Source organism: Erpetoichthys calabaricus, chromosome 18 (genome assembly GCF_900747795.2).
Source record: "Erpetoichthys calabaricus chromosome 18, fErpCal1.3, whole genome shotgun sequence".
In the NCBI taxonomy this organism is placed as follows: Eukaryota; Metazoa; Chordata; class Cladistia; order Polypteriformes; family Polypteridae; genus Erpetoichthys; species Erpetoichthys calabaricus.
Genome location: NC_041411.2, coordinates 51,769,342 through 51,794,597, shown reverse-complemented (window position 1 = coordinate 51,794,597; position 25,256 = coordinate 51,769,342). Strand labels below are relative to the sequence as shown.

General features: G+C 39.9%; 1 protein-coding gene across 2 annotated transcripts in view; it reads right to left on the bottom strand.

Moving 5' to 3' along the window:
* gxylt2 (glucoside xylosyltransferase 2) overlaps nt 1–25,256 on the bottom strand; it is a 101,332-nt gene that overhangs the window by 43,177 nt on the left and 32,899 nt on the right. For both annotated transcript variants that reach the window (XM_028825404.2, XM_028825405.2), the window contains exon 3: nt 10,930–11,061. In XM_028825404.2, the coding sequence (XP_028681237.1) occupies nt 10,930–11,061 (132 nt within the window). The remainder of the gene's footprint in view (nt 1–10,929; nt 11,062–25,256) is intronic.

Below are 25,256 nucleotides of genomic sequence, written 5' to 3'. Positions count from 1 at the left end.
CAGAGCTGTAAAGAACTGTTGATGTTTCCACTGCTGCAAACTTTTAAAGGTTAATGTCATTTTCTTGTAACTGTGCCATCATAATACCTTAGCGTAAAGTATTTGGTTTCCAGTACATTGAGTATAATTTTGCAGAAATAAGGTTAGCTTGATAAGCAATTTAATTTGACAAATAAATAAGTGTTGGTTGGCAATAAGCTTGTCATTTCAGCATGTTTTCTTTATCAAGCTCGTTTAAGCAGCTTTATAATGCATGTTTGAAATTAACAGAAGGGAATTAACTCCGGCCAAAAAAACATTAGGTCAATTGTATTATTGTAGTATTCTCCTCTACTTACCCTTTACCTGTTTTCTTCAAGGGTAAGTGTACTCATCAAGTTCGTTATCGGGTTGGTCTACTGTTGCACTTTAAGATTAACACACGCATACATAGCTATACGCACACACATAGACCCTAACCACAACAGTGCCCCATGAATGACACACAGATGCTGATTAACCTTTAGCACTTTAAACCACACAAGTGCTTTAGGAATAATACAGCCTGTCACTCTTTCAGCACTTCAAGAGACTTACTTATTATCGGCACGAAAAACATACAATGTTTTAATGATATCTCAGACCTAAATATTACTTTTGGTCTACAAGAATATATTTAAACATACAAAGGCTCAGCACTCTTGACTATAGGCCACTTATCAGCCAAGAATGCCTTACTTTACGTACTGTTCCCTACTACTGAGTGGAACTCTCACTTGCAGCCTTAATAAACCTCGCAGCACGGAGCGTATGGCAAACCTCCGGCTACACCAGGTGCTCAAAGAAATCTACCTTATTACTTCAATCACTCTATAGACATTAAGACAAAGCATAGAAAGTTAAAAGCAGCGTGGTATTATTACGGGAATAATAATAATACCACTGGAACAAAGTGAGATATAACTGGGAAGAAGACATGTTTTGATTTGTCCTGAATGTACAGTGCATCCAGAAAGTATTCACAGCGCATCACTTTTTCCACATTTTGTTATGTTACAGCCTTATTCCAAAATGGATTACATTCATTTTTTTCCTCAGAATTCTACACACAACACCCCATAATGACAACATGAAAAAAGTTTACTTGAGATTTTTGCAAATTTATTAAAAATAAAAAAATTGAGAAAGCACATGTACATAAGTATTCACAGCCTTTGCCATGAAGCTCAAAATTGAGCTCAGGTGCATCCTGTTTCCCCTGATCATCCTTGAGATGTTTCTGCAGTTTAATTGGAGTCCACCTGTCGTAAATTCAGTTGATTGGACATGATTTGGAAAGGCACACACCTGTCTATATAAGGTCCCACAGTTGACAGTTCATGTCAGAGCACAAACCAAGCATGAAGTCAAAGGAATTGTCTGTAGACCTCCAAGACAGGATTGTCTCGAGTCACAAATCTGGGGAAGGTTACAGAAACATTTCTGCTGCTTTGAAGGTACCAATGAGCACAGTGGCCTCCATCATCCGTAAGTGGAAGAAGTTCGAAACCACCAGGACTCTTCCTACAGCTGGCCGGCCATCTAAACTGAGCGATCGGGGGAGAAGGGCCTTAGTCAGGGAGGTGACCAAGAACCTGATGGTCACTCTGTCAGAGCTCCAGAGGTCCTCTGTGGAGAGAGGAGAACCTTCCAGAAGGACAACCATCTCTACAGCAATCCACCAATCAGCCACTGCTTAGTAAAAGGCACATGGCAGCCCGCCTGGAGTTTGCCAAAAGGCACCTGAAGGACTCTCAGACCATGAGAAAGAAAATTCTCTGGTCTGATGAGACAAAGATTGAACTCTTTGGTATGAATGCCAGGCGTCACATTTGGAGGAAACCAGGCACCGCTCATCACCAGGCCAATACCATCCCTACAGTGAAGCATGGTGGTGGCAGCATCATGCTGTGGGGATGTTTTTCAGCGGCAGGGACTGGGAGACTAGTCAGGATAAAGGGAAAGATAACTGCAGCAATGTACAGAGACATCCTGGATGAAAACCTGCTCCAGAGCACCCTTGACCTCAGACTGGGGTGACGGTTCATCTTTCAGCAGGACAACGAGCCAAAGCACACAGCCAAGATATCAAAGGAGTGGCTTCAGGACAACTCTGTGAATGTCCTTGAGTGGCCCAGCCAGAGCCCAGACTTGAATCCGATTGAACATCTCTGGAGAGATCTTAAAATGGCTGTGCACCGACACTCCCCATCCAACCTGATAGAGCTTGAGAGGTGCTGCAAAGAGGAATGGGCGAAACTGGCCAAGGATAGGTGTGCCAAGCTTGTGGCATCATATTCAAAAAGACTTGAGGCTGTAATTGCTGCCAAAGGTGCATCGACAAAATATTGAGCAAAGGCTCTGAATACTTATGTACATGTGATTTCTCAGTTTATTTATCTATACATATTAATAAAAGGCAAAGCCCTCACTGACTCACTGACTGACTGACTGACTGACTGACTGACTGACTCACTCACTCATCACTAATTCTCGAACTTCCCGTGTAGGTGGAAGGCTGAAATTTGGCAGGCTCATTCCTTACAGCTTACTTACAGAAGTTAGGCAGGTTTCATTTCGAAATTCTACGCGTAATGGTCATAACTGGAACATATTTTTTGTCCATATACTGTAATGGAGGAGGCGGAGTCACGTATCGCGTCATCACGCCTCCTACGTAATCACGTGAACTAAAAACAAGGAAGAGATTTACAGCACGAGTCAAACGCGGGAACGAAGGTAAATGACGTTAATTTTTGACTGTCTTTTAATACTGTGTAAGCATACATATTAACACGTGCAATTAAACGTGTGCATTTACGGGGTGATTTCTCAGGCTTAAAAGCTCGCCTTTTATCAAACGCGGGAACAAAGGTAAATCACGTTCTTCACTGTCTTTTAATACTGTGTAACCATACATATTAACACATGTGCAATTAAACGTGTGCATTTACGGGGTGATTTCTCAGGCTTAAAAGCTCGCCTTTTACTAAAAAGGTAAATGCAAAACTATTTTTAATCATTCTATGATCTGCTTCTCACAACTGAAGGCACCGTGGCTGATGTTACGTCACTTGCTGTCCAACCATAAGCGTTTCCTGGTAGGTAACCGGACACTCTCTTCACTCCCTTTCGGGAATCAAACCTCTGAGGTTTTCTTTTGTTCTTAATTAAAATTTAAAAGCAATACTTCACCGCTGCTAAGCCCCTCTAGCGCTGACGTCCCAGGTTGGATTACCGTAAGCAAGTGCAGTGAGTGTGTAATTACATTCACGGCATTCATAGTCTGATTCACAATCTGATTGTATGGGTGGTTACCTACCAGGTAACGCTTATACTTGGCCACCAAGTCAGGTCGAAGTGATCACTCGAGTAAAGGCAGCTTCACAAAAAAACAGATCCTTAACAAACTGTTATTAGTATATTTTCCCTCAATTTAAAAACGTTTTATTTTCTTCTTAATAAAAATTTAAAAGCGGTACTTCGCCGGTGCGAAGCGCGTGGATTTGACCGACTGACACATACAGACATATTCATGAGTGCAGGTACTTCGGAAAGAAAGTACCGTGTAAACCTAAAGTTTAAATTAAGTTCATAGACCTACAAAAGGTTGCCATTCATTTGAGGCAAGATTGCTTTTCTTCTGTACAACTATATGTTGCATTCTCAAGAGTGTGCTTGCACGGCTTCGGATATATATATATATATATATATATATATATATGTATGTCTATATATAAATATGTAAGCTTATAAGTACTGCCTTACTTCTCTTTAAGAAAGGAAGATGTAATGATACTTGATTTAAACGATTCCATGTCTTCCTGGGTTTGCGTAGCTTATTGTCAATATCTTTACACCTGTTTTTAACACTTATTTAATGAAACAGGCTTTCACGAAAAAAGTTAGGGCTTTGCTACAGGATACACCCTCCACAAGTTAAGCAAGTAAAAATAAAATATATATTTCTGTTTTATTTAAACCTTTTAAGTTCGTATGCATAGCCCCATTTGGCTGTTTAATTTTTTTTTTCTTTCTTCAATAATATTTAATCTCCTTAAAGAAAAAGAACATATCCATTTTACTTTTTTTGTATCTCTTTAGTAATATTTTAGTGTAAAAGGATAACCAGTATTTAAACCTTTTATGTTACTTTATACATTTATTTTACACAATGTTGAAAAATTAATAAGAAAGCTACGTATTTTGGCAGCTGCTGCTTTCATTTTCAATGAAATGAAAAAAGCTCTCCAAGAGAAAACGTCAATGAAGAAGAAACAGTTTGCACTATCTAAAAATCAGAAACCCTCATTTATAAAAGTTTGCTGCAGATGACTTAACTGAAAATAAATGAATAGTTCCTATGTGTATAATACATATTTATCTATTTTACTTATGCCTTTATTCCACCAACTTACAACATCTGAGGTACAATTTGTTACATTACTTTTGTTTTTTGCAGCACAGGCAGGTGAAGTGACTTCCTCAGGGTCACACAGTGGTGTCAGTACCACGATTTGAATTGACAAGCTCCGGGTTTACTGAAATATTACTGAACAAAGAAAAAAAACGAAAACGGGCAAATACGGCTATGCATACAGATGTCCATCCGTCCATTATCCAACCTGCCATATCCTATATACAGGAGCCAATAAGTACATATGTATATATACAGTATATATACAGTATATATATATATATATATATATATATATATATATATATATATATATATATATATATATGTGAATGTATGTATGTATATATGTATGTCTATATATATATATATATATGTAGATATGTAAATTTGTATATGTATATATATGTTTATGTGGATGTGTATATGTGTATATACGTATGTATATGTAGATATGTGTATATGTAGATATGTATATATATATGTATATGTATATATATGTTTATGTGTGTGTGTGTGTATTTTATATATATAAAAAGACAGCAACACTCATAACAATGACAACACAATTACATTGACAATCATGTTACGTTATTTTTAAAATGTTTCCTTTTTTTTTTTTCATAACCTCTTTAACACACTACTTCTCCGCTGCGAAGCGCGGGTATTTTGCTAGTTTTTAATAAATTTGCAAAAACCTCAAGTAAACTTTTTTCACATTGTCATTATGGGGTGTTGTGTGTAGAATTCTGAGGAAAAAATGAATTCAATCCATTTTGGAATAAGGCTGTAACATAACAAAATGTGGAAAAAGTGATGCGCTGTGAATACTTTCCGGATGCACTGTAGTTCATCTGTTGTCTTGTCTTGAACAAAATATAATGAAAATATAAACCAAAATGTACAAGATTTTGTACCCAACAGCAGTCAATGTTGTTTCTTGTTCCCTCATCAAAGTAAAAGTCTATAAAATATTTCAGCAGCGGTAGGAAAAATTGTGTGTTAGATAGATTACTATGGACCAGTTGTATTTGTGTATTAAGAATCAGTTCGGCACAGCCCCCAGTGGTATCACTGGGGGTGGGGGTGTAGACCACACTGGGTAACACCATCAGTGACACCCAAATGACTGTCTATAAAATTTGTGTGCCGTGTTTTGGGCTGAAATCATAAAGGGGTCCACCTCTCACCCACCTCGATGAAATAATCAAGAGTACATTGGCTGAAATAAGGAAGGGGGACAAAACACTCAGTGAAATAATCAAGTCTCTGTAAACTGAAATCACCAAGGGAGAAGCCCCCTCATGCCCTCCACCTACTTGAAGAAACAGTTAAGTCTCTGCCATTAATAGTGGGAATAACTGATCTACATTAAATGGCAGGGTGTACATGCGCCGGGGTATGATAAACTCTCTGTTTAGGATGTCTATTCAACAAGTCACCCAGGGACCTGTGGGGATCTTAATCTTGTGACACCAATCCCAATGGCATCACTGACAGCCCCACAATATGTTATGTAAAATTAGTAATAAGCTTCCCTCAGTCATTTAATATTTAACTTTAACTTTTTGTTGCATATGAAACTGTGTTTATGCTCGGTACTGCAAGCCCGTTTTCTCCTGTGGGGGGCTAGTACTATTAGCACTGCAGTGTTCTAGGTTTACCCTTGTGTGTGCATTCATGTGAAAACAGAACATTCCGGTTTAACAAAGGTGCCACTTTATTCTTGGAATTAAAATAAGGATCGCCTTTCTTTTAGTTAATATTTTTGAAAACATCACAATAGCATTCTACCAATCAAACATCTAGTAACACACCAGATACTCCTTTTTACTATGAATACAATAAAATCAAAGAAAAACAGGAAACAAACCAACCAAAGCAAAACTCACCCAAATGAAAAGAGACACACAGGTATAAAAGAAAGGACCCCCTCTTATTTTTTTTTCAAATGATAAAATGATTAATATCATTTGAGAGTCAATCACAGACCCAGCTTGCTTACTCTAAAGTAATATTAATGAATTCTTGTCATATTTTAAAAAAGTTTTGGACCTTTACTCTAAGAGAGAATGTGATTTTTTTCTAATATGAGATTGTATAAAACATCACTTGCCCATTGAGTTATAGAAGGTGGATTGGGACTTGTCTGCGTCCTAGTAGTATGGTACAGGCTATTACAATTCATTTCTCATCTTTTGTCTTATCTGCTATATTCCTCTCTAACTGCCCTTGAGCTTCCCCAATATCATTCTTAATGGTTGCAAGTGTACTATTGTATGCCCTATGATTCACATTGGAGTTATTATACTTATATGCCTTGTGCAGCTGTTTTTTTCCATTGCAGCTTCTGTTTCAACTTTCTACTTTCCTAGTGTGGAGGTTATTTTTTTTATTTCCTACTAATTCCTAATTTTGGGAAGTACCTGTCCTGCTTTAAGTGTAAAACATGTTTAAACCCGTTTCACTGCTCCTTGAATGTCTCCACACTTAAAAGCTTATCTCAGTTCATCCCCTAAACTTTGACACAAAAATTTGCCCAGATTACATCTAAAAACTCCTGTTCTTGTTAACTGGGTTGGCCCAGTTAATATTTGAGTAATTAAAGTCCCCCATGACTATTAAATCTATCTGTAAATCAAAATTGAAGAGGACTTGTGTTTAAATTCTGTTTGACATAACAGCCACCTCACCTCCTTTTCTGTTCTGTCTATCCTTCCTAAAAATGATATACCTTTGTGTTATCCTCATTTCCATCCATCCATCCATCCATTTTCCAACCCGCTGAATCCGAACACAGGGTCACGGGTGTCTGCTGGAGCCAATCCCAGCTAACACAGGGCACATATCCTCATTTCCATCTTTGTTATTTAGCCAGGTTTCCATTATTGCTATAATATCATAATCATGCTCCTATACATACAACTCCCACTCTCTTGTTTTATTTTTGACAAGGGGGCTCCGCCCCCTGCTCACTTCGCTCGCCTACCCCCGGTGTTTTGAACCCGTGCCCGCTGGGCAGCCACGTGTGAGGATGACGCACGTTTAATACGGAGCGTTCGCCCATGTCACTCTGGGGCCCCCCACTGTTAATACGGAGCTCCGTCTGTACTATTATGCGGTGCATTGTGGACTACTGCGGACCCCGTAGTGTTTCCTGTTTCAGTTTGTATCTCGGTCAGTCGAGCTTTGGTTTTTGAAGCTTTTGAATTCCAGTCTTCATTATCAGTAACCTGCTGTCTATGTGTTTGGACCCCTCATTTAACCTGTTTATGACGTTTTACTTTGCTTTCTACTCTGTCTTTCATTTCTGATCTCGCTTTATTCTGCTTTTGTTTCAATGACACCTGGTCCGTGGTGAATATAATTTCCCTTTTTCGAGTAATAATTTTCATTTGTTTGCGATACTGTGATGTTTATCGTACTGTTAATAATACATCACTGTAATGTGATTCACCTATGCTGTATAGTTTGGACGTGTGAGGATGACGTATGTTTAATACGGAGCGTTCGCCCGTGTCACTCTGGGTCTCCCCACTGTTACTACGAAGCTCTTTCCGAACTATTATGCGGTGCATTGTGAAGCATTGCGGACTCTGTAGTGTTTCCCGTTTCACTTCGTATCTCGTTTAGTCGAGCTCTTTCTTTTTGGAGCAGTGCCTGCCTGGTCTGCGGCATTTCAGACACACGTTGTAGGCGCCTGCGTTCATTAATTATATCCAGGCAGGCGCGTGTTTGTATCTCGGTCACTGGAGCTGTGTCGTGTTGAATCCGTGCCTGCTTTGCCTACGCAGTTTGAGACGCGCGTTGTAGGCGTCCACGTTCGTTAGATCTGTCCACGCGGGCTCAGTGTCGAAGCTGTGTTACTTGTTGAGCTGTTTGGTTTTGGAGCCGAGACAGTTTTGCTTCCGCGGTTTCAGACGCGTGTCCGTACCATCTCGGGTTTGATGTATGAACCTTTGTGGACTCCGTAGGGGGCGTTGACTCCTCTTGTTTTACTATGTCTCCTCCTGCGCTTTCACCACGCATTAGTGCCACTCACAATATGGCGGCGACGCCTGCGCTTTCCGTATTATGTCGGTTTTTACCATGCTGTGTATCTCCGCTGTGTGGTGTGGACGTTTAACTGTCGTTGTTTCTGCCTTTATATTCTGTATCTCGGTGTGCATGTGTTTCGTGCCTAGGTTTTTTTGAAGCTGTTGCATTCCAGTTTTCATCATCTGTAACCCGCTCTCAATGTGTTCGTCCCCGTTCTTTAATCCCTTTATAAAGTTTTACTTTGTTTCCTACTCTGTGTTTTATTTCTGACCTCGCTTTATCCTGCTTGCGGCATGTCAGACGGTTCGTAGTCTTTCTCGTTTTACTCTGGCCATGGGGGCTTTGTTCTGTAACATGCTCTCCATGTGTTTGTCCCTGTTCTTTAACCTCTTTATGAGGTTTTACTTTGTTTCCTACTCTGACGGTTCGTAGTCTCTCCCGTTTTGCTCTGGTGGGGGGGGACTTTGTGTGGCGCCTGCGCACGTGCGTAGTCTCTCCCGTTTCACTCTGGGGGGAGGGGCTTTGTGTGGCACTTGCGCACTATGTCTTTTGCGTCCACGGGCAGGTCCCTGCGTCCATATCCGGTTTACCATTCTCATTTAGTAATATGGATATTCCTAGGGTTAAGGCAAGCTATTTTTTTAAAGCGTTACTCATTTTACTCATTTAGTAGCCGTAGAATATGTATTTTTATTTATCAATGGCTATTCTTTCTAAAAATCACTTGAACAGCGCAGTAGATGGGGCTCCTCTTTGAATGAATAGACATGAGAATATGTTTGACAGCACTACTTCTGTGACATGATGACAGCATGTAATCTGGACCACTTCAGTTCCAATAGGTTACTCAATTATAATGCATGCCCCTTTATGAAGCCCTTTGTCGCTAGCTGTTGCATGTGTAACAACTTACTAGTTTTGAAGTAATCAACATTTTATATAGGCAATGGTCGGTACCAGTCATGTCTAAACATTTTTGTGTAGGCAAGAAATGAACTAGAAAAAAAAACCTCCTGCTTACTGTTAGAATTTTCTGGGAACCCCACCTAGAATGATCAATTTCTTTTTTTATGGTTTACTAATCATTTAGCCAGTTAAGAACCCAACACAAGAGTACATATGTAGTAACAATACAAATAAAATATTCAGAATCGAGCATGTAGCGGTGCTACTAGAAGTTAAAACTGCAACTCCCAGCAGTCTCTGCAGTGGCTCTGATTGGTCTTCTGTCGAGGGTGCAGGGGCTGTTGGGGTCAAAGGAGGTCAGCGCGGCTTTTAAAAAGGGGCCAGTGACCAAAAGGAGGGGAGGTGTTTTTTGTAATCTGTGTTCCAAATTCCTGTCTGTCTGCCTTCTGTTGGGTTACCTGTTGTCCTGGATCGTTTCGTTGTTGGGGTCTGGATTGTCTGCCGTCTGCCTGTGTACATGAGGACTGTAAGTGGAATCATGACCATCCTGTGAGGACAGGAGCGCTCCTGAACCCATTCACCCGTCTTCACCATTTCAGGAACTAGCGGTAGGACTATCTTTACATTCCCATTCAACATGTGAATCTCTGGACTACCTGTTCTCATCATTACATTTCATCTGTTGCCATTTTTCATGGACTTTGCTGTGTGTGTTTTGTTTGTGCTTTGTGTATTTAATGTAATATCGCCGTAAGGGGAACAGGGGTGGTATTGTTGTTTTCAGAATTAATGTTAATATATTCTTTATTTGCTATTTTATTTCCGTTGGCTTTTTGTCTCTGTTTGTGAGTGCTTGCGGGTCGGGTCAAGGCTTGGTGCGTCCCTGGAATCTCCATCATAAAAATAAATAAATCCCCGTCTTCTCGGTGGTGTGAATCTTAGCAGCACTAGATAACTAGAAGCAACCTCTAAATGTTTCACAATTTCAGAGGTAAGCAAGCTATCCCGACTATACACAAATAAGCCTTGTGGAGAAATGGTTCTACAGACATCAGTGCTTTGCATTATTCTGTGGACAATCCTAATACCCATACATTATAGAATATTTACTCTGTAAATAACCCATTCTCTTTTTTGAGTTCCTGAAATTATTCGCCTCAAAACTCCTTGAAAGGATCTAGGTTTTGCTAGACTTCATTTTCTTTAGGAACCTCCCACTCTACTAAACTGGAAACATTCTAGGCCTTTTATTTTTAGGCTGCTATGCCCTAATGACTGCCATTTTAATAGACACTATTTATATTAAATGTGTCTTTCCAGCAGAGGGTGCAAGCTCCCTTTGAAATAAGGAATTATAACTAAAATAATTGTCCATTATTTTCGAACAGCTAAAATTCTTAGGTTGATTGGAAAGTGGCATAAATTAGCACAGCTATGTGATTGCGTGTCTTCTGCAATAAAATGGTTCTTCCTTTGCACCTAACGCTGCCATGATACACTCAACTTTTCTACCATCTTAATTAGAAAAGCGAAAAAAAGACATCACTTACTGGAAGAAAGAGGTGTTGTGCAGCACATGGCTGAAATATTTTCTTCCATTCTTCTGCATCTTTAATTGAAAAGGTAATCTCACGGATAATATACTGAAACTTGCTTGAAAGTGGATCAAGCCACTGCTTGAGCTGAAATGAACATAAAAACAGATAGTAAAAAAATGTATAAAACATATTGACCTTTATGGTAAATTTGAACTTCTCCACATTTTAACTTAGTTCACCTTTCATTATTTCAAAGCATTTTGTACAATTAACATCAAAATACAATAATAAATATTGCATTGCAAATAGTAAAATTAACAAAAAGATGATATTGAGAGATGGGATGATGCAAACATAAAAAAATAACTGTAAACTTCAATAAAATTCAGTTTTTTCTTTTGTGATCAACTTTTTATTGAGAAAAAAACAAACTGACATCAATAAATGAACATAATGGGGCGGCACAGTGGCGCAGTGGGTAGTGCTGCTGCCTCGCAGTTAGGAGACCCGGGTTTGCTTCCCGGGTCTTCCCTGCGTGGAGTTTGCATGTTCTCCCTGTGTCTGCGTGGGTTTCCTCCAGGTACTCCGGTTTCCTCCCACAGTCCAAAGACATGCAGGTTGGTGCATTGGCGATCCTAAATTGTCCCTAGTCGTGATTGGTGTGTGTGTGTGCCCTGTGGTGGGCTGGCGCTCTGCCTGCAGTTTGTTTCCTGCCTTGCACCCTGTGTTGGCTGGGATTGGCTCCAGCAGACCCCCGTGACCCTGTAGTTAGGATATAGTGGGTTGGATGATGGATGGATGGATGGAAATGGACATAACATACAAAGTAACCCAACCCACCCCCTCCCACCCAGCCTGAGCCATGGGATTATTTAAAAAAAAAATTTGGATTCAATTGCATTACTGGGAGCACCTATAATTCATGCTGCAGCCAACTCCAAATGTATTAAAGTGAAGAAGGAGGTCTACCAATTGTCAATAGTGACGCATTCAGGTGTCTTCTAGCAGGAGGCAATAATTAGTTTGGCTGCCAGGGTACACAGACAGAATAACCTGCGTTCAGAGAATTTGAGCGGAAGCCTAGAAAGGTGTAAAACAAGAAAGATTTGAGGGAAACTGCAGGAAAGAAAGGAAGACAGTAGGTGATATATGTGTATCCAAAATGAAAAGACAGGGGGAGAGTGCCAGAACATGTGGAGAAGTGTGCCAAATAAACCAAGGGAACATAAATGACAGAGGGGATCAGCAGTGAGGCCCAATGAAACTGCTTGTAGGGTGTAGGATAGAGTCTGTTGTGGGATATGGCCGGCCATTCATCCCGGCCAATACCCCCAGGCCGCTAGATGGAGCCCTCCTTGCAATGTGGAGATGCCCCAAATTCTAGCAGGGCATCATGGACTATGGAGTTTTAATACACAGCCCTGCTGGATAACGTCGGGGCCACCTGAGGACGCTGCAGGGAGACACAGACAAGTTTATTTTCCATACAGCTTCCAGGCTGATAAAAAAAAGAAGTTTTTACCTGACCCGGAAGTGATAGAAAGTCACATGGACTGAGGGACAGAAACACTTCCGGGTCACGGACTATAAAAGGATTGTGGAAGATCCCAGACGGCAAGCTGAGTTGGGAGGCAGGGTGGCTAAGCGTCTGGGAGAGTGGAGGATTGATTATTGTTATTTGATTATTGATTTGTTATTGAGTATAGTGGAGTGGTGGTGCTTTGTGCACTTTATTATTATAATAAATATTCATCTTTGGACTTTTACCTGGTGTCTGACGTCTGGTCTGAGGGTTCAAGGGGTCGACAGTGCCGCTATCTGTTACACTGTGTAAAATTTTGAACGGGGTGTGCTGGTATTTTGGGTTTCTAGAACAAAGCCTTACATTGGAGAGAACTGTGTCCCATGAAAGGGAGAGGATAAAGGTATCTGGATCAAAGAGAAATCAATGGCAGAGGTTTATAGGGTGTTTTGCAAAGTAAAGAGTAGAGGGTAGACAGGTTTTTTTTCCTTGGGAGAGAAAGAACAAAACAAAAAGTATAATGAGTGATTTGATAGGGGGATAGTCAGGGAAATCCCACATATCCTGAGCACTGATCGGAGTTGAAGGCAGAAAAAGAAACTGGAACCAGGGAGATTAAAATGTGCTTGTAAAGACTGTAATGTCATAAGCCCTGAACTATTAGAAAGATCTCCCAGCACACTAATTTAAGCACGCTGCCAAGAAGGAAATACACAGGGCCGGCCACCTTTTGAAAGAGCAGGGTTGTGAAATACAGGAATGAGGGAGTGAAATTGCATGTAACTTTTCCACCTGAGGCCAGATGTTGATGGTGTATTTCAAAATAGGTCCCAAGGCAAGTTTGGTGGCTTTAATAATAATAATACATTTTATTTATTTGTAGGCGCCTTTCTAAACACTCAAGGACACCGAACAATAGATAAAACACAGATTATAAATAAAACTAAAATAAAAAAATTAAATCAGACAGAGCAATTGTAATCAAAGAGAAAAAGCAGTCTTAAACAAATGAGTTTTAAGTTTAAATCTGAAAAGTGAAAATAATTCAATATTGTTAAGCTCAGATGGTAGTGAGTTCCAGAGCTGGGGAGCAGAGCAACTGAATGCTCTGCACCCCATGGTGGTAAGACGGACGAAGGGGACAGTCAAGTGCATGGAGGAGGAGGATCTAAGGGTACAGGAGGGAATGGCAACATGGAGGAAGTCAGACAGATATGGAGGAGCAAGGTTGTGGAGAGACTTAAAAGTTAACAGAAGAATTTTGAATTGAATGGAAGCCAGTGAAGCTGCTGCAAAATGGGAGTGATATGGCAAATAGAGGGGGTTCTAGTAATGATGCGGGCAGCCGAATTCTGGACCAGTTGAAGCTTATAAAGAGATTTGCGAGAAACACCATAGAAAAGGGAATTGCAATAATCCAGACGAGAAGTGATAAGGCTATGAACAAGGATAGCAGTGGTGTGGGGAGTGAGGGAAGGGCGAATACGATTAATGTTACGCAAGTGGAAATATGCAGACCGGGAGATGTTATTGATGTGGGACTGAAAGGATAAAGTACTGTCAAGGATGACACCCAGACTCTTAACCTGTCGGGAAGGGGAGACAGAGGAATTATCAATAACAAATGAAAAACTATCAGTTTTGGATAATGTTGATTTTGTACCAATGAGGAGAACCTCAGTTTTGTCACTATTTAATTTAAGAAAATTTGAAGAATCAATCAATAAGTGAGGAGGGTGAAAAGGAAGCAGTAGGTTTGCTAGTGAGATACAGCTGGGTGTCATCAGTATAACAGTGGAAGCTAATGTTATATTTACGAAAGATATTACCAAGGGGAAGGAGGTAAATAATGAAAAGGAGGGGCCCCAGGACAGAGCCCTGGAGCACACCTGAAGTAACAGCGGGGGGTTGGGATGTGAAAGTTTTAATCTGAACAAACTGAGTGCGGCCTGAGAGGTAGGATCTGAACCAATCTAGTGGAGTATGGGTAATGCCAATTGAAGATAATCTATTGAGAGGAGTAGTGTGACAAATAGTGTCAAAGGTTGCACTCAGATCAAGGAGGATGACAATAGTAATTAAACCAGAATCAGCTGCCATAAGGAGGTCATTAGTAATTTTTATGTGCCGTTTCTGTACTGTGGAGAGGACGAAAATCAGAGTGGAACTGTTCATACAGATCATTTTGAGATAAATGAGAATGAAGTTGAATGACTACTATTTTTTCAAGAATTTTAGAAATGAAGGGTAGATTAGAAATAGGACGAAAATTATTGAAATTAGTCGGATCTGCAACAGGTTTTTTCAGTATTGGGGTTATTGCAGCAGTTTTAAAAGATGAAGGAGCAGTACCAGTAGTGAGAGAAGAGTGGATTATAGCAGAAATAAGAGGGACCAGAGAGGGGAGGCAGGCTTTGACCAGAACTGTAGGGAGGGGACCAGTTGACAGGTGGATGGCTTAGACTTACAGACAAGATCTGAGACTTCTGAGAAAGTAGGAAGCTGAAAAGAGGAAAATGAGTGAGTTGGTGGGTGAAATTCAGATGAAGTACTGGAGGAATCCGTACCGAGAGACTGATGTAATCTTCTGGATTTTTTCATTAAAAAAGGACATAAGGGAATTGCAAAAATCAGTTGAGTAAAGGTGAGAAGGTAAAGAATTCGGGGGTTGTGTGATATTATTAAGCAGTGAAAACAATGACTTGGTGTTACCTTCATTGGAAGAAATAATGTGAGTATAATATTTAGATTTAGTTTGGGCAATACAGTCCTTGTAACTGTATATGGTTTTTGTACATCTCTTTGTGAACAAAGGGTCCAGTTTTTTTATACAACCGTTCAAGTTGCCGGCCTTTGGCTTTCAAAAGCCGAAGTTCAGGCATGAACCAGGGAGCAGAAAAGTAGAAAGAAACAGATCTAGTTTTTAATGGAGCGACAGAGTTAAGAATACCATTAAGTCCAGTTCTTCAGGAGTGGGTAAATTATGAATGTCCATAAGGGAATCAATACTAGAGGAAAGAAAGTCCAAGTTAATATTCTTAATATTACGGAAAGACATGAGACGGGAAAGCTTAGTATTGGAAAGTGCAAGTGTAACATTAAGAAAATGGTCAGTTATGGGGAGTTCATCTGCAGTACAATCAAGCGGGGTAACTCCAGAACAGCAAATCAAGTCCAAGATATGTCCTTTGGAATGAGTGGGAACATCAGTATGCTGCTGGAATCCAAAACACTCAAGGCAGGATGTAAAGTCTCTAGTAATAGGGAGAGTGATATTATCCATATGTATATTGAAATCCCCCAGAAGTATTATGTTTGATGAAACAGTAGATAAGTGTGTAAGAAAAACAGCAAAGCCATTCAGAAAGTCATTATTTGATTTAGGGGGCCGGTAAACAGTTGCAATAACACTGCACAACAATTTTTTTGGAAAGTCTTGTTTCCTGAAAAGTTTTTACTGATTGTAACAGGTACCTACTGGGTATGCACAAATATAGTTTTGGTTTTACTGCATCACATAGGAACTCTGAGAAATAGACATTTATATGTTTACTGACAATAACGTATTTAGTCAAATTTATGTTTTGCATAAGCTATTAAATTCAACAGAATTAAAAGTGATTTGCTCCTGATTTTCTTTAGTATTCAATGTCTGTTGCATCCCATTGCAGTGTCCAACAGTCATCAGCAAGCATTAACGGATTCCAGTTGCCCTGGTATCGTTTCTCCATTGTAGTAATGTCCTGGTGAAACCTTTCACTGTGTTTGTCACTGACAGCACCGAGATTTGCGGGGAAGAAGTCCAAGTGTGAGCGGAGGAAATTAATCTTGAGGGACATGTTGGACTTCATTGTCTTGTATGCTTTGAGAAGTTTGTCTACCAGCTGAATGTAGTTTGGGGCACTGTAATTGCCCAGAAAATTGTCAACAACATCTTTGATGGCTTTCCAGGCAATTTTTTTCTGGCTTAACTAATAGATCTTCAAACCGCTTGTCACTCATAACATGTCTGATCTGGGGGCCAACAAAAATACCCTCTTTGATCTTGGCGTCAGTTATTCTTGGGAACATCTGTCTTAAATAACGAAAACCTTTGCCTTCTTTGTTCAGTGCTTTACGAAATTCTTCATGAGTCCCAGTTTTATGTGAAGAGGAGGCAAAAATATCTTTGCCGGGTTGACAAGCGATTCATGTGCCACATTTTTATGTCCTGGAACTAACTTTTTACAGAGTGGCCAGTTGTGTCGAGAATAGTGCAACTCTTTGGCACGGCTGTCCCATTAACTGATGAAACAACAGTACTTTGTATAGCTGATCTCCACAGATACTCCAGTTGTACCTGCTATACTGGGCGTGCTTCAGCAACAGTTCCATATTCTCATACGTTTCTTTCATGTGTGCTGCATAGCCAACAGGTACTGAAGGATAAACGTTACTATTGTGTAGCAGAACAGCTTTGAGGCTTAACATTGACTAATCAATGAAGAGACGCCACTCTTCCAGGTTGTGATCACAACCCAAGGCCGAGAACAATCCTTCTATGTCACAACAGAAGCAGAGACTGTTGACTTCTGCAAAACATTTGGTCATATCATGATGTCGGCCTTAAAACACAGAAATATTCGTACCTGGTGACAGCAAACACCATTCCTGAAGTCTCAAACCCAGCAGCTCGGCTTTTGCTTTTGACACACCCAAATCTCTGACCAAATCGTTCAATTTGGACTGTGTTATCAGATGTGGATCGCCTGATGAGCACGGTTCAAAATCCGGGTCAATGTCACTGTCAGTACCTTGCATTGCAGTTTCTTCATCTGGTTCATTTAAGGTCCAATCTTCTGGTGGTTTTGGAATTGCAAGACCGTCATCATGTGGCACGGGTCTCATTGCTGAAGGCAGATTAGGATATTCAATTGACTTCTTGTTTTTGGCAGAGAAACCAGACACATTAGTCAAACAGAAGTAACAGTCCGTCACATGGTCTTTCTGTTCTCACCATATCATCAGAACAGCAAACGGCATCGTCTTTCAAGTACCTCTGAGCCAGACTCTCAGACTGACAGCACATGTCGCACAGCAAATGTGAGGTGCCCATTCCTTGTCTTGATCACCAGTTTTGCAGCCAAAATACAGTTGATAAGCTTTCTTCACAAGAGCAGTCATCCAACGTCTCTGAGGCGCAAGTGTATATTCGTCACAGATATAGCAGAATGTATCGCGGCTGTTACGACATTGATGAGATATATTGCCCAACACCAAAGTGCCTATGGCATCAAGCTTACTTACTGTTATATTGCTACAGATACTACACTTTACTAAACTATACTGATACTATACATACACACTGACTATCTATATTAACCAAATGAGCAGGATTGGCCACCTTTATAGCATGCTGAGACAGCATCAAGCTCGTTCAGACCTGCCCAGGCATGCCCAGGATGTCAACTTCCACAGAACAGCTTCCTACCTGGCCTGATTCCATGCCTGGACATGCCCAGGCTGCACAAACCGTTGTTGATAAGTCACTTACAGGAGCGAAAATGTTTGGATACAAATATAAGAAAAAATCATGACAAAACTGAAGATTTCTCTGAAACGGTATGTGATGGGTAAATTTTGATGTGATATTCATGATCAGCACCCAAAAATCTATAAGAACCACCCAACAGTGTTCAAGAAGCAAATATTTTGTTGTGCAGTGTAATAGTAGGAATAGGTCCAGTTAATTGACACACAAGAGATTCAAAAGAACTGAAGGTAGGAACAGACAACGGCAGGACTTTCCACTTCTCACGATACATTAATGCGAGACCTCCTCACTAGTCAGAGCCACGGGGCTGAGAGATGTAAACAAACTCTGGGGGAGTGGATTCGTTAAGTTGGAATAAGTCATGAGGTTGTTGCCATGTCACGGTTAGACAGAAAAAGTTAAACTTACGATCAGTGAGGAGATCGTGGATGAGAGGCCCCTTGCTCGTAAGTGAGTGGATGTTCAACAGACTGAAGTTGACAATGGCGTTATCGCATTTAGCAACGGTGTTAGCCGACTGTCTGCTGTTCGTTGTACTACGTGAACGCGACTGAGAGAATAATACTGAATAAAAGAAAAAAATTTACAACAGGTGTTACAGACTCAAAGCAAATTAATGTTTTTATTATATAATTGTAATAATAACAGAAGCTCACTACTCAAAACAGAAAATGCAGAGAAAATCCAGGATCGAACCCATAACCTCTTCATTCGGAAGCAGCCGTTCTTACCTCTACACCATGACTCTTTTTTTGTAGGCTTTAGGGATTCTTGTGTTAAAGTTTGGTGTCTTGCCATTCCAGAGTAACCTTGAGATCAGTGACCTAACTTCAGACGAATATTTAGTAGAAGGTGGAAGTGGCAGAATGGAGTTAATGAAGTTGAAGTGAGGTACAATATTCATTTTGATAATGGCCAAACATGATTGAAAAGAAAGGGTGAGTTTGGATCAGGTGTTTATGGAAGCTTTCAAGTCTGCAAAGATGTGGCAATAGTTATTAGAGGATATGTCTTAGATTGAGACAGTAATACCAACTCCCAAATATATTATACTACTAGACACAAGGATGACAGACGGTAGGAAGACTTCACAGCACATATCATTAAGAGGCAAGAGAGACGATTTAAACCAATTAATTTTGTAGCCGGACAGGGCTTTGAAACACCTGAACAGTTCTAACACGCAAGGGATGTCAGTCGGGGCATTACCTAGCTAGGGGAGGATGTCGTCAGCATATAAGGATATTATATGAATGGAATTTGAAATTGTAATAAGAGATAAGAGCTGGGAATTATGAATGGCAATTGCAAGTGTTTCGAGAGATAAATTGAAGAGTAAAGGAGATAAAGGACAGCCTTGCCTAGCTCCCCTACAAATGGAGAAGGGATGTGAAATATCTGAATTAGATAAGAGAACTTGGACCAAAGCCCATTCTGTCCATGACTTGCCATACAAATTGCCAATTCATGGGATCAAAAGCCTTTTCAGCATCCAGGGAAAGGAGTGCAGCAGGGCTAGGAAGGGAGGGAAGTGAATTAATGAGATGCAGAAGTCTTCTCATGTTATCTGAGGCTAGCCATGAATACATGAAACCAGACTGGTCGCTGTGGATTAATTTGCTAATGGCTTTTTGTAGGCGGTGGGCCAGAACTTTAGCAAGAAATTTTGTATCTGTATTAATGAGAGAGATGGGTCTGTAACTCTGACACAGAGTAGGATCTTTACCTTGCTTCAAAAGTAACGTAATAACTGCAGAATTAATACTAGCGTTTAAATGGCCAGAGGGCAAAAAGGGCAAAAAGAGAAAGAGAAGTGTTTCCAGAATGCGGAAATTATATCAGGCGGAAGCCCGTCTGTCCCTGGGGCCTTGTCTATGCTCATTGAGTCTAACGCCTCTTTAAGTTCAGGCAAAGAGATGGGAAATTTCGGTTTTTGATTCCCATGACTAGAAGTAAATTTTGAGATGTGTAGACTGGCATGGCTCACTTTGCTTTGCTTTGGCACACAACTCTCTTGCTTTAGGGTCAGCTGCCAGACCCTCTTTTCTGATGCAAAACCTCATTTAACGTGTATGTCCTTCTTACAGGCTCCCTCCATAAAATGTAACTTCTGGATCTCATCTAATAAGACCAAATAATCACAGGCAAATAACATCCACAAATGTCTTCACCATGCACTATTTAAACACTGTACAAGCAAGGGAGACCACATATAAAGCAGTATCTTCAACTTGTTAAAGAAGGGAGCCAACTGATCACTGACAGCCTAACAGATAAATTTGTGTTTTATGCTAGTAAAGGAGGCCCACTGTGTATGAATCCACAAGGATTGCAAACTGAAGTAACTTTTGCATCCTCAAGGTGTGACCAAAGTGAAAAAGAGAACTAAAGAGCACTGAAATCCTTCTAATTGTGCCAGAGAAAGACAACCTTGAAGGAATTGGGACAAAGAATCGCCTGCCCCTTGAGCCAAAAAGAACCAAACCATAAGTACATCCATATTGATTGTGAGAACTCTTTACTGTAGGTAAGATAAAGCTTACTAATATATTTTGCTTTGTTTATTACTGTAACTGAAAGCAATAACCTGTGTGAAGGATCAGTCTTTAGCTGTCTCTCTTCATAAACTCAGTAAGAAAGTATCTCACACTCACACACACACATGTACAGAGAGGAGGACTTGAGAGAGGTGGGGTCATCCAGTGCAGGCTAGCTATGAACAAATCAACACTGCCATAACAGTACAGGCGGTGAGGAAATTAGAATATATCTACCCAACTGGCTGAAAAAACAGAACTGACAAGAACATTTAAAATCCAGCCTGGAACAAATGATGATAAGAATGAAGGAAACAGATCTTTTCCTGTAGGAGAGAAAAATATCAGACTAAGCCAACACAGACTTATATTTTGAATTGTTTGTTATTGTATAATTTCATATCTTCTATTATCATTATGTTTTAAATACACTGTTTTATTTGGTTTATAAAACCACGGTGGCGCAGTGGGTAGCGCTGCTGCCTCGCAGTTGGGAGATCTGGGGACCTGGGTTCGATTCCCGGGTCCTCCCTGTGTGGAGTTTGCATGTTCTCCCCGTGTCTGCGTGGGTTTCCTCCGGGTACTCCGGTTTCCTCCCACAGTCCAAAGACATGCAGGTTAGGTGCACTGGCGATTCTAAATTGTCCCTAGTGTGTGCTTGGTGTATGGGTGTGTGTGTGTGTGTGTGTGCCCTGCGGTGGGCTGGTGCCCTGCCCGGGGTTGGTCTCCTGCCTTGCGCCCTGTGTTGGCTGGGATTGGCTCCAGCAGACCCCTGTGACTCTGTAGTTAGGATATAACGGGTTGGATAATGGATGGATGGATGGATTAATTAATCTATTTAATCTTTTATTGAATTCATTAAAAGCGCGTAACATTCTATACAATCAAGTCAAATTTAACAAAACTAAATTCAATTCAACCCCTACCCAGGAGAAAGGGAGGAAGGCCAACAGCCAAAGTAAAACTTTGAGAGTAGTAAAGACTGAAAGAAGTCCTTCTCCTCAATATAACTGCTTATTCTAAAATTTTATTGATTAGATCATGCAAGGTTTTAAAAACGTTTTGTACAGATCCTCTAAGTGAGTATTTGATTTTTTCCAATTTGAAATAGTATATAACATCAGTTACCCACTGACTTAAAAAAGGTGGGCTAGGATTCTTCCAGTTGAGCAAAATAAGTCTACATGCCAATAGTGAACTAAAGGTAATTACAGTTTGTTTGTCCATCTCCACTTTAAGCCTATCTGGGAGTACACCAAACACAGCTGTTAGTGGATTAGGAGTATTACAGGAGGCTGTCTGAAAGGCATTTAAAAAAATGTAAAAAATTAATATTTATGCAAAGTTAACAGGTATTCCCATTCAACCATATCAAATGCTTTTTCTGCATCCAAAGATAATAAGATTTCCGGAGTGAGACTTTATGGGTACATATATTACATTAAACAAACGTCGAAGATTGGAAGCTAAATGTCAAGCTTTAATAAATCTGGTTTGGTCTTGTGATATTACCGAAGGGAGCACTATCTCAGTCCTTCTAGCTAGAACTTTGAAGAGTATCTTGACATCTTTATTCAGAAGTGAGATTGGTCTGTATGATGCACATTGTAGCAAGTCCTTATTTTTCTTAGGAAAAATATTAATTAATGGTTGGCAAAAAGTTTGAGGTAGAATTTCATTGTCTCTGGCTCCTATAAATGTTGCTAATAAAAGGAGAGGAAATTTAATTGAAACATTTTATAAAATTCACCAGGGTAGGCATCAGGACCAGGTGCTTTTCCACTCTGAAGTGAGTTAATAGTGTTGAGTAATTCTGATAGTGTCAGAGGTTTATCCAATTCCTCTGCACTGAGAGTATCTAGCTGTGGTATCTGTAATGTATCAAAAAACACATTAGATTGTGTCTAGTTTTCTTTAAACTGAGTTGAATATAAGGACTTATAGTAGTCTTTAAATGTGTGCATTATATTTTTATAATCAATGATTTTATCTCTATATGTGTTGGTGATTACTGATAATGTATTGCAAACTTCCTGCTTGTGGATTTGTTGAGCTAAGATCTTATTAGCCTTCTCTCCGTAATGATGTTGTGATTTAAAAATGAGTTGTTTTGTTTCTTTTGTTGTCAAGAGGTTGAGTTCTAATTGCGAAGCTTGTCTTTCCCTAAATAGTCCCTCATTTGGAGATCTGGGGCCTCATGCATACCGCCTTGTATAGAATTCACACTAAAACATGACGTACGGACAAAAGTGGAAATGTTCATACGCAGAAAAAAATCCAGATGCATAAATCTGTGCGTTTGCCAATTTCTATGTTCTTCCACTACATAAATCCTGGTAAGCATGAAAAGTAAATCACGTGCATGCGCCTACTGCCACTCCCCAACTCCTCCCAGAATTACGCCTCTTTGAATATGCAAATCAATATAAATAGCCCTTAAGCTCAGCGTTCTGTGAAAAGGCAATGGCAAAAGCATAGGCGAAAATAGAAGAATTTCAGAATACCAAGTGGAGGCAAGGAAAAACGTACTATTTGTTGGTTTAAACAGTGGTATAAACAACAAAAGTAAGTTGATCGAGTGACATAGTGTGTCGAAGAAACTCGAAAGCTCAAGGTTACAAAGTTGCACAGTGGACAAAATAAAAAAAAAGTTGTCAGATATCAAAGTCGCCGTGAAAAGGCGAGTCGTAGCCCACCGTCTGAGTGTCATATGGCCGAGAAAAGGCAAGTCGTAGCCCACTGTCTGATTGTCATATGAAAGCTTATTAGGGTACAGAGAAAAGAAGAAAAAATAGGGACACAGAGGGGAAAAAAGCTCGAAATGTCAACTTTAATCTTGAAATTTCCACTTTAATCACGTAGTTTATTTTGTCATTAAAGTAGAACATCATAAACTTCATCTTAAAATTGTTTAATTTACTAGTTTCTCAAATCCCATCGTAACTAAAGTAGCAGGTTAAATGCTTGTTTTGTATGTGTTCTTTTATAATAATAATAATAATAATAAATTTTATTTATATTGCACTTTTATGTGCTGTATGTGTGTGAATCACCACGTGCTTCTTATACGGGCTTTCTCTTCCTCCGACAGGACACAGAATCCATTACATTTGTGATATTACAGTTCTCTGAATAATTTAAATACTGAGATTATACTTGATATCATTTCAGTATTCATATCATATCAATTAAAGCATGTGTTAAACATGGGAACACGGTGGTGCAGTGATAGTGACGAACTGGCGCCCCATTCAAAGATTGTTCCTGCCTCACGCAAGATGCTTGCTACACCGTGCGCGACCTTCGATGAAATAATTTATTGCAGCAGTACTGTCTCTTTCAAATGTACTAACCAATTCCTGTCCTTCCTTTTCTTTCTCCAAGTACCCAATTGCCACACAATCAACTCGGTAATAGCCGCTAAGCCATCTGTAAGCTTAGAACTCAGATTCTTCAAAATTTTTGAACATTGAAATATCTCCAAATTACATGTTTAATTATTCCATCCATCTATCCTTTCAGTTTTCGTGCTAGTCCCAGCAAGAATACAGCGCAGGGCAGGAACAATTCCTGAACAGGGCACCAGCTCCTTGCTAGCGCTACAACACCGTGTCCTCACATGTTTAATTATTAAAAATATACTTTATTTAAATGATGCTAACATTTTATCTGTATAATGTAATAAACATATTTGTTGCATTTCATTTTAAAATGATATCGTCCTCATATGTAAATACGCGCTTTATAAAGTGGCTCAGATTGTGCAATATTATAACTGTATCGCAAGTTTACAGTGAGGTAATTGTACTTATAAGTACAAACAGTTCTACAAGGAGCACTTGATGGACTGATTGTGTTTATAGTTCTTGGGATGAAACTGTTTCTGAACCGTGAGGTCAGTACAGGAAAGGCTCTGAAGCATCTGTCGTATAAGAGCTGTTCAAATAGACAGCATGGCTGAAGCTGCGTGTGCTTGATGCTGTATACCAATAATTCTCTTTCCGATCAGCTGCTGTAGAGCTGTGATTCCACACTCAGATACAGTGATATAAATACTCCGAGTGGTGCAGTGAGAGTAATATGGAAAAGATGATCCGCTGTGGCAACCCCTAACAGAAGCAGCTGAAAGAAGAAGAAGAAGGTGCAGTGAGAGTAACAACGCTAAAGCAGCTATGGTATTTGGAATAGTTTGGCCATTCCGTGGACCATTATATTGTTACAGGTTAATTACAATCAGATGCCTTAAACTAATAAACAATATGCGGTTAATTTCAGTGTATTTATAAAGCCAGGTCAGGGAGGTGGATCTAAAAAAGACAGGGAAACCACACTGGAACAAAAGCACTGCTTTGACGCTGGGTAACTCGTGTATGCCATGGTTTGAGCTAGCATGAAAATGTGCTTTACGCCAAGTTTAGGCTTTATACATCGCGATTTTAACGTGCAAACAGAAGTACGCAACATGTTTGTGCGTACGCACCGTTTATACATGAGGCCCCTGGCATGTTCTTGATCTATTCTGGTAATTTTACTGATTAACTCTGAGGCCTTCTTGGTTTCCAATTAATTTTTGTGGGATATGAGATAATCTGTCCTCTATATACAGTTATTTAGATTGGCTCAAATCCCCATTTTTATATAATGGAAAAAACATTTGCTAGTTCCCAATCCACAGGAATTTCTTCAGTGTGCAATTATTATTGAAAAATCCCTGTCAAGGGGTTATACATGGACTCATTAAACATCC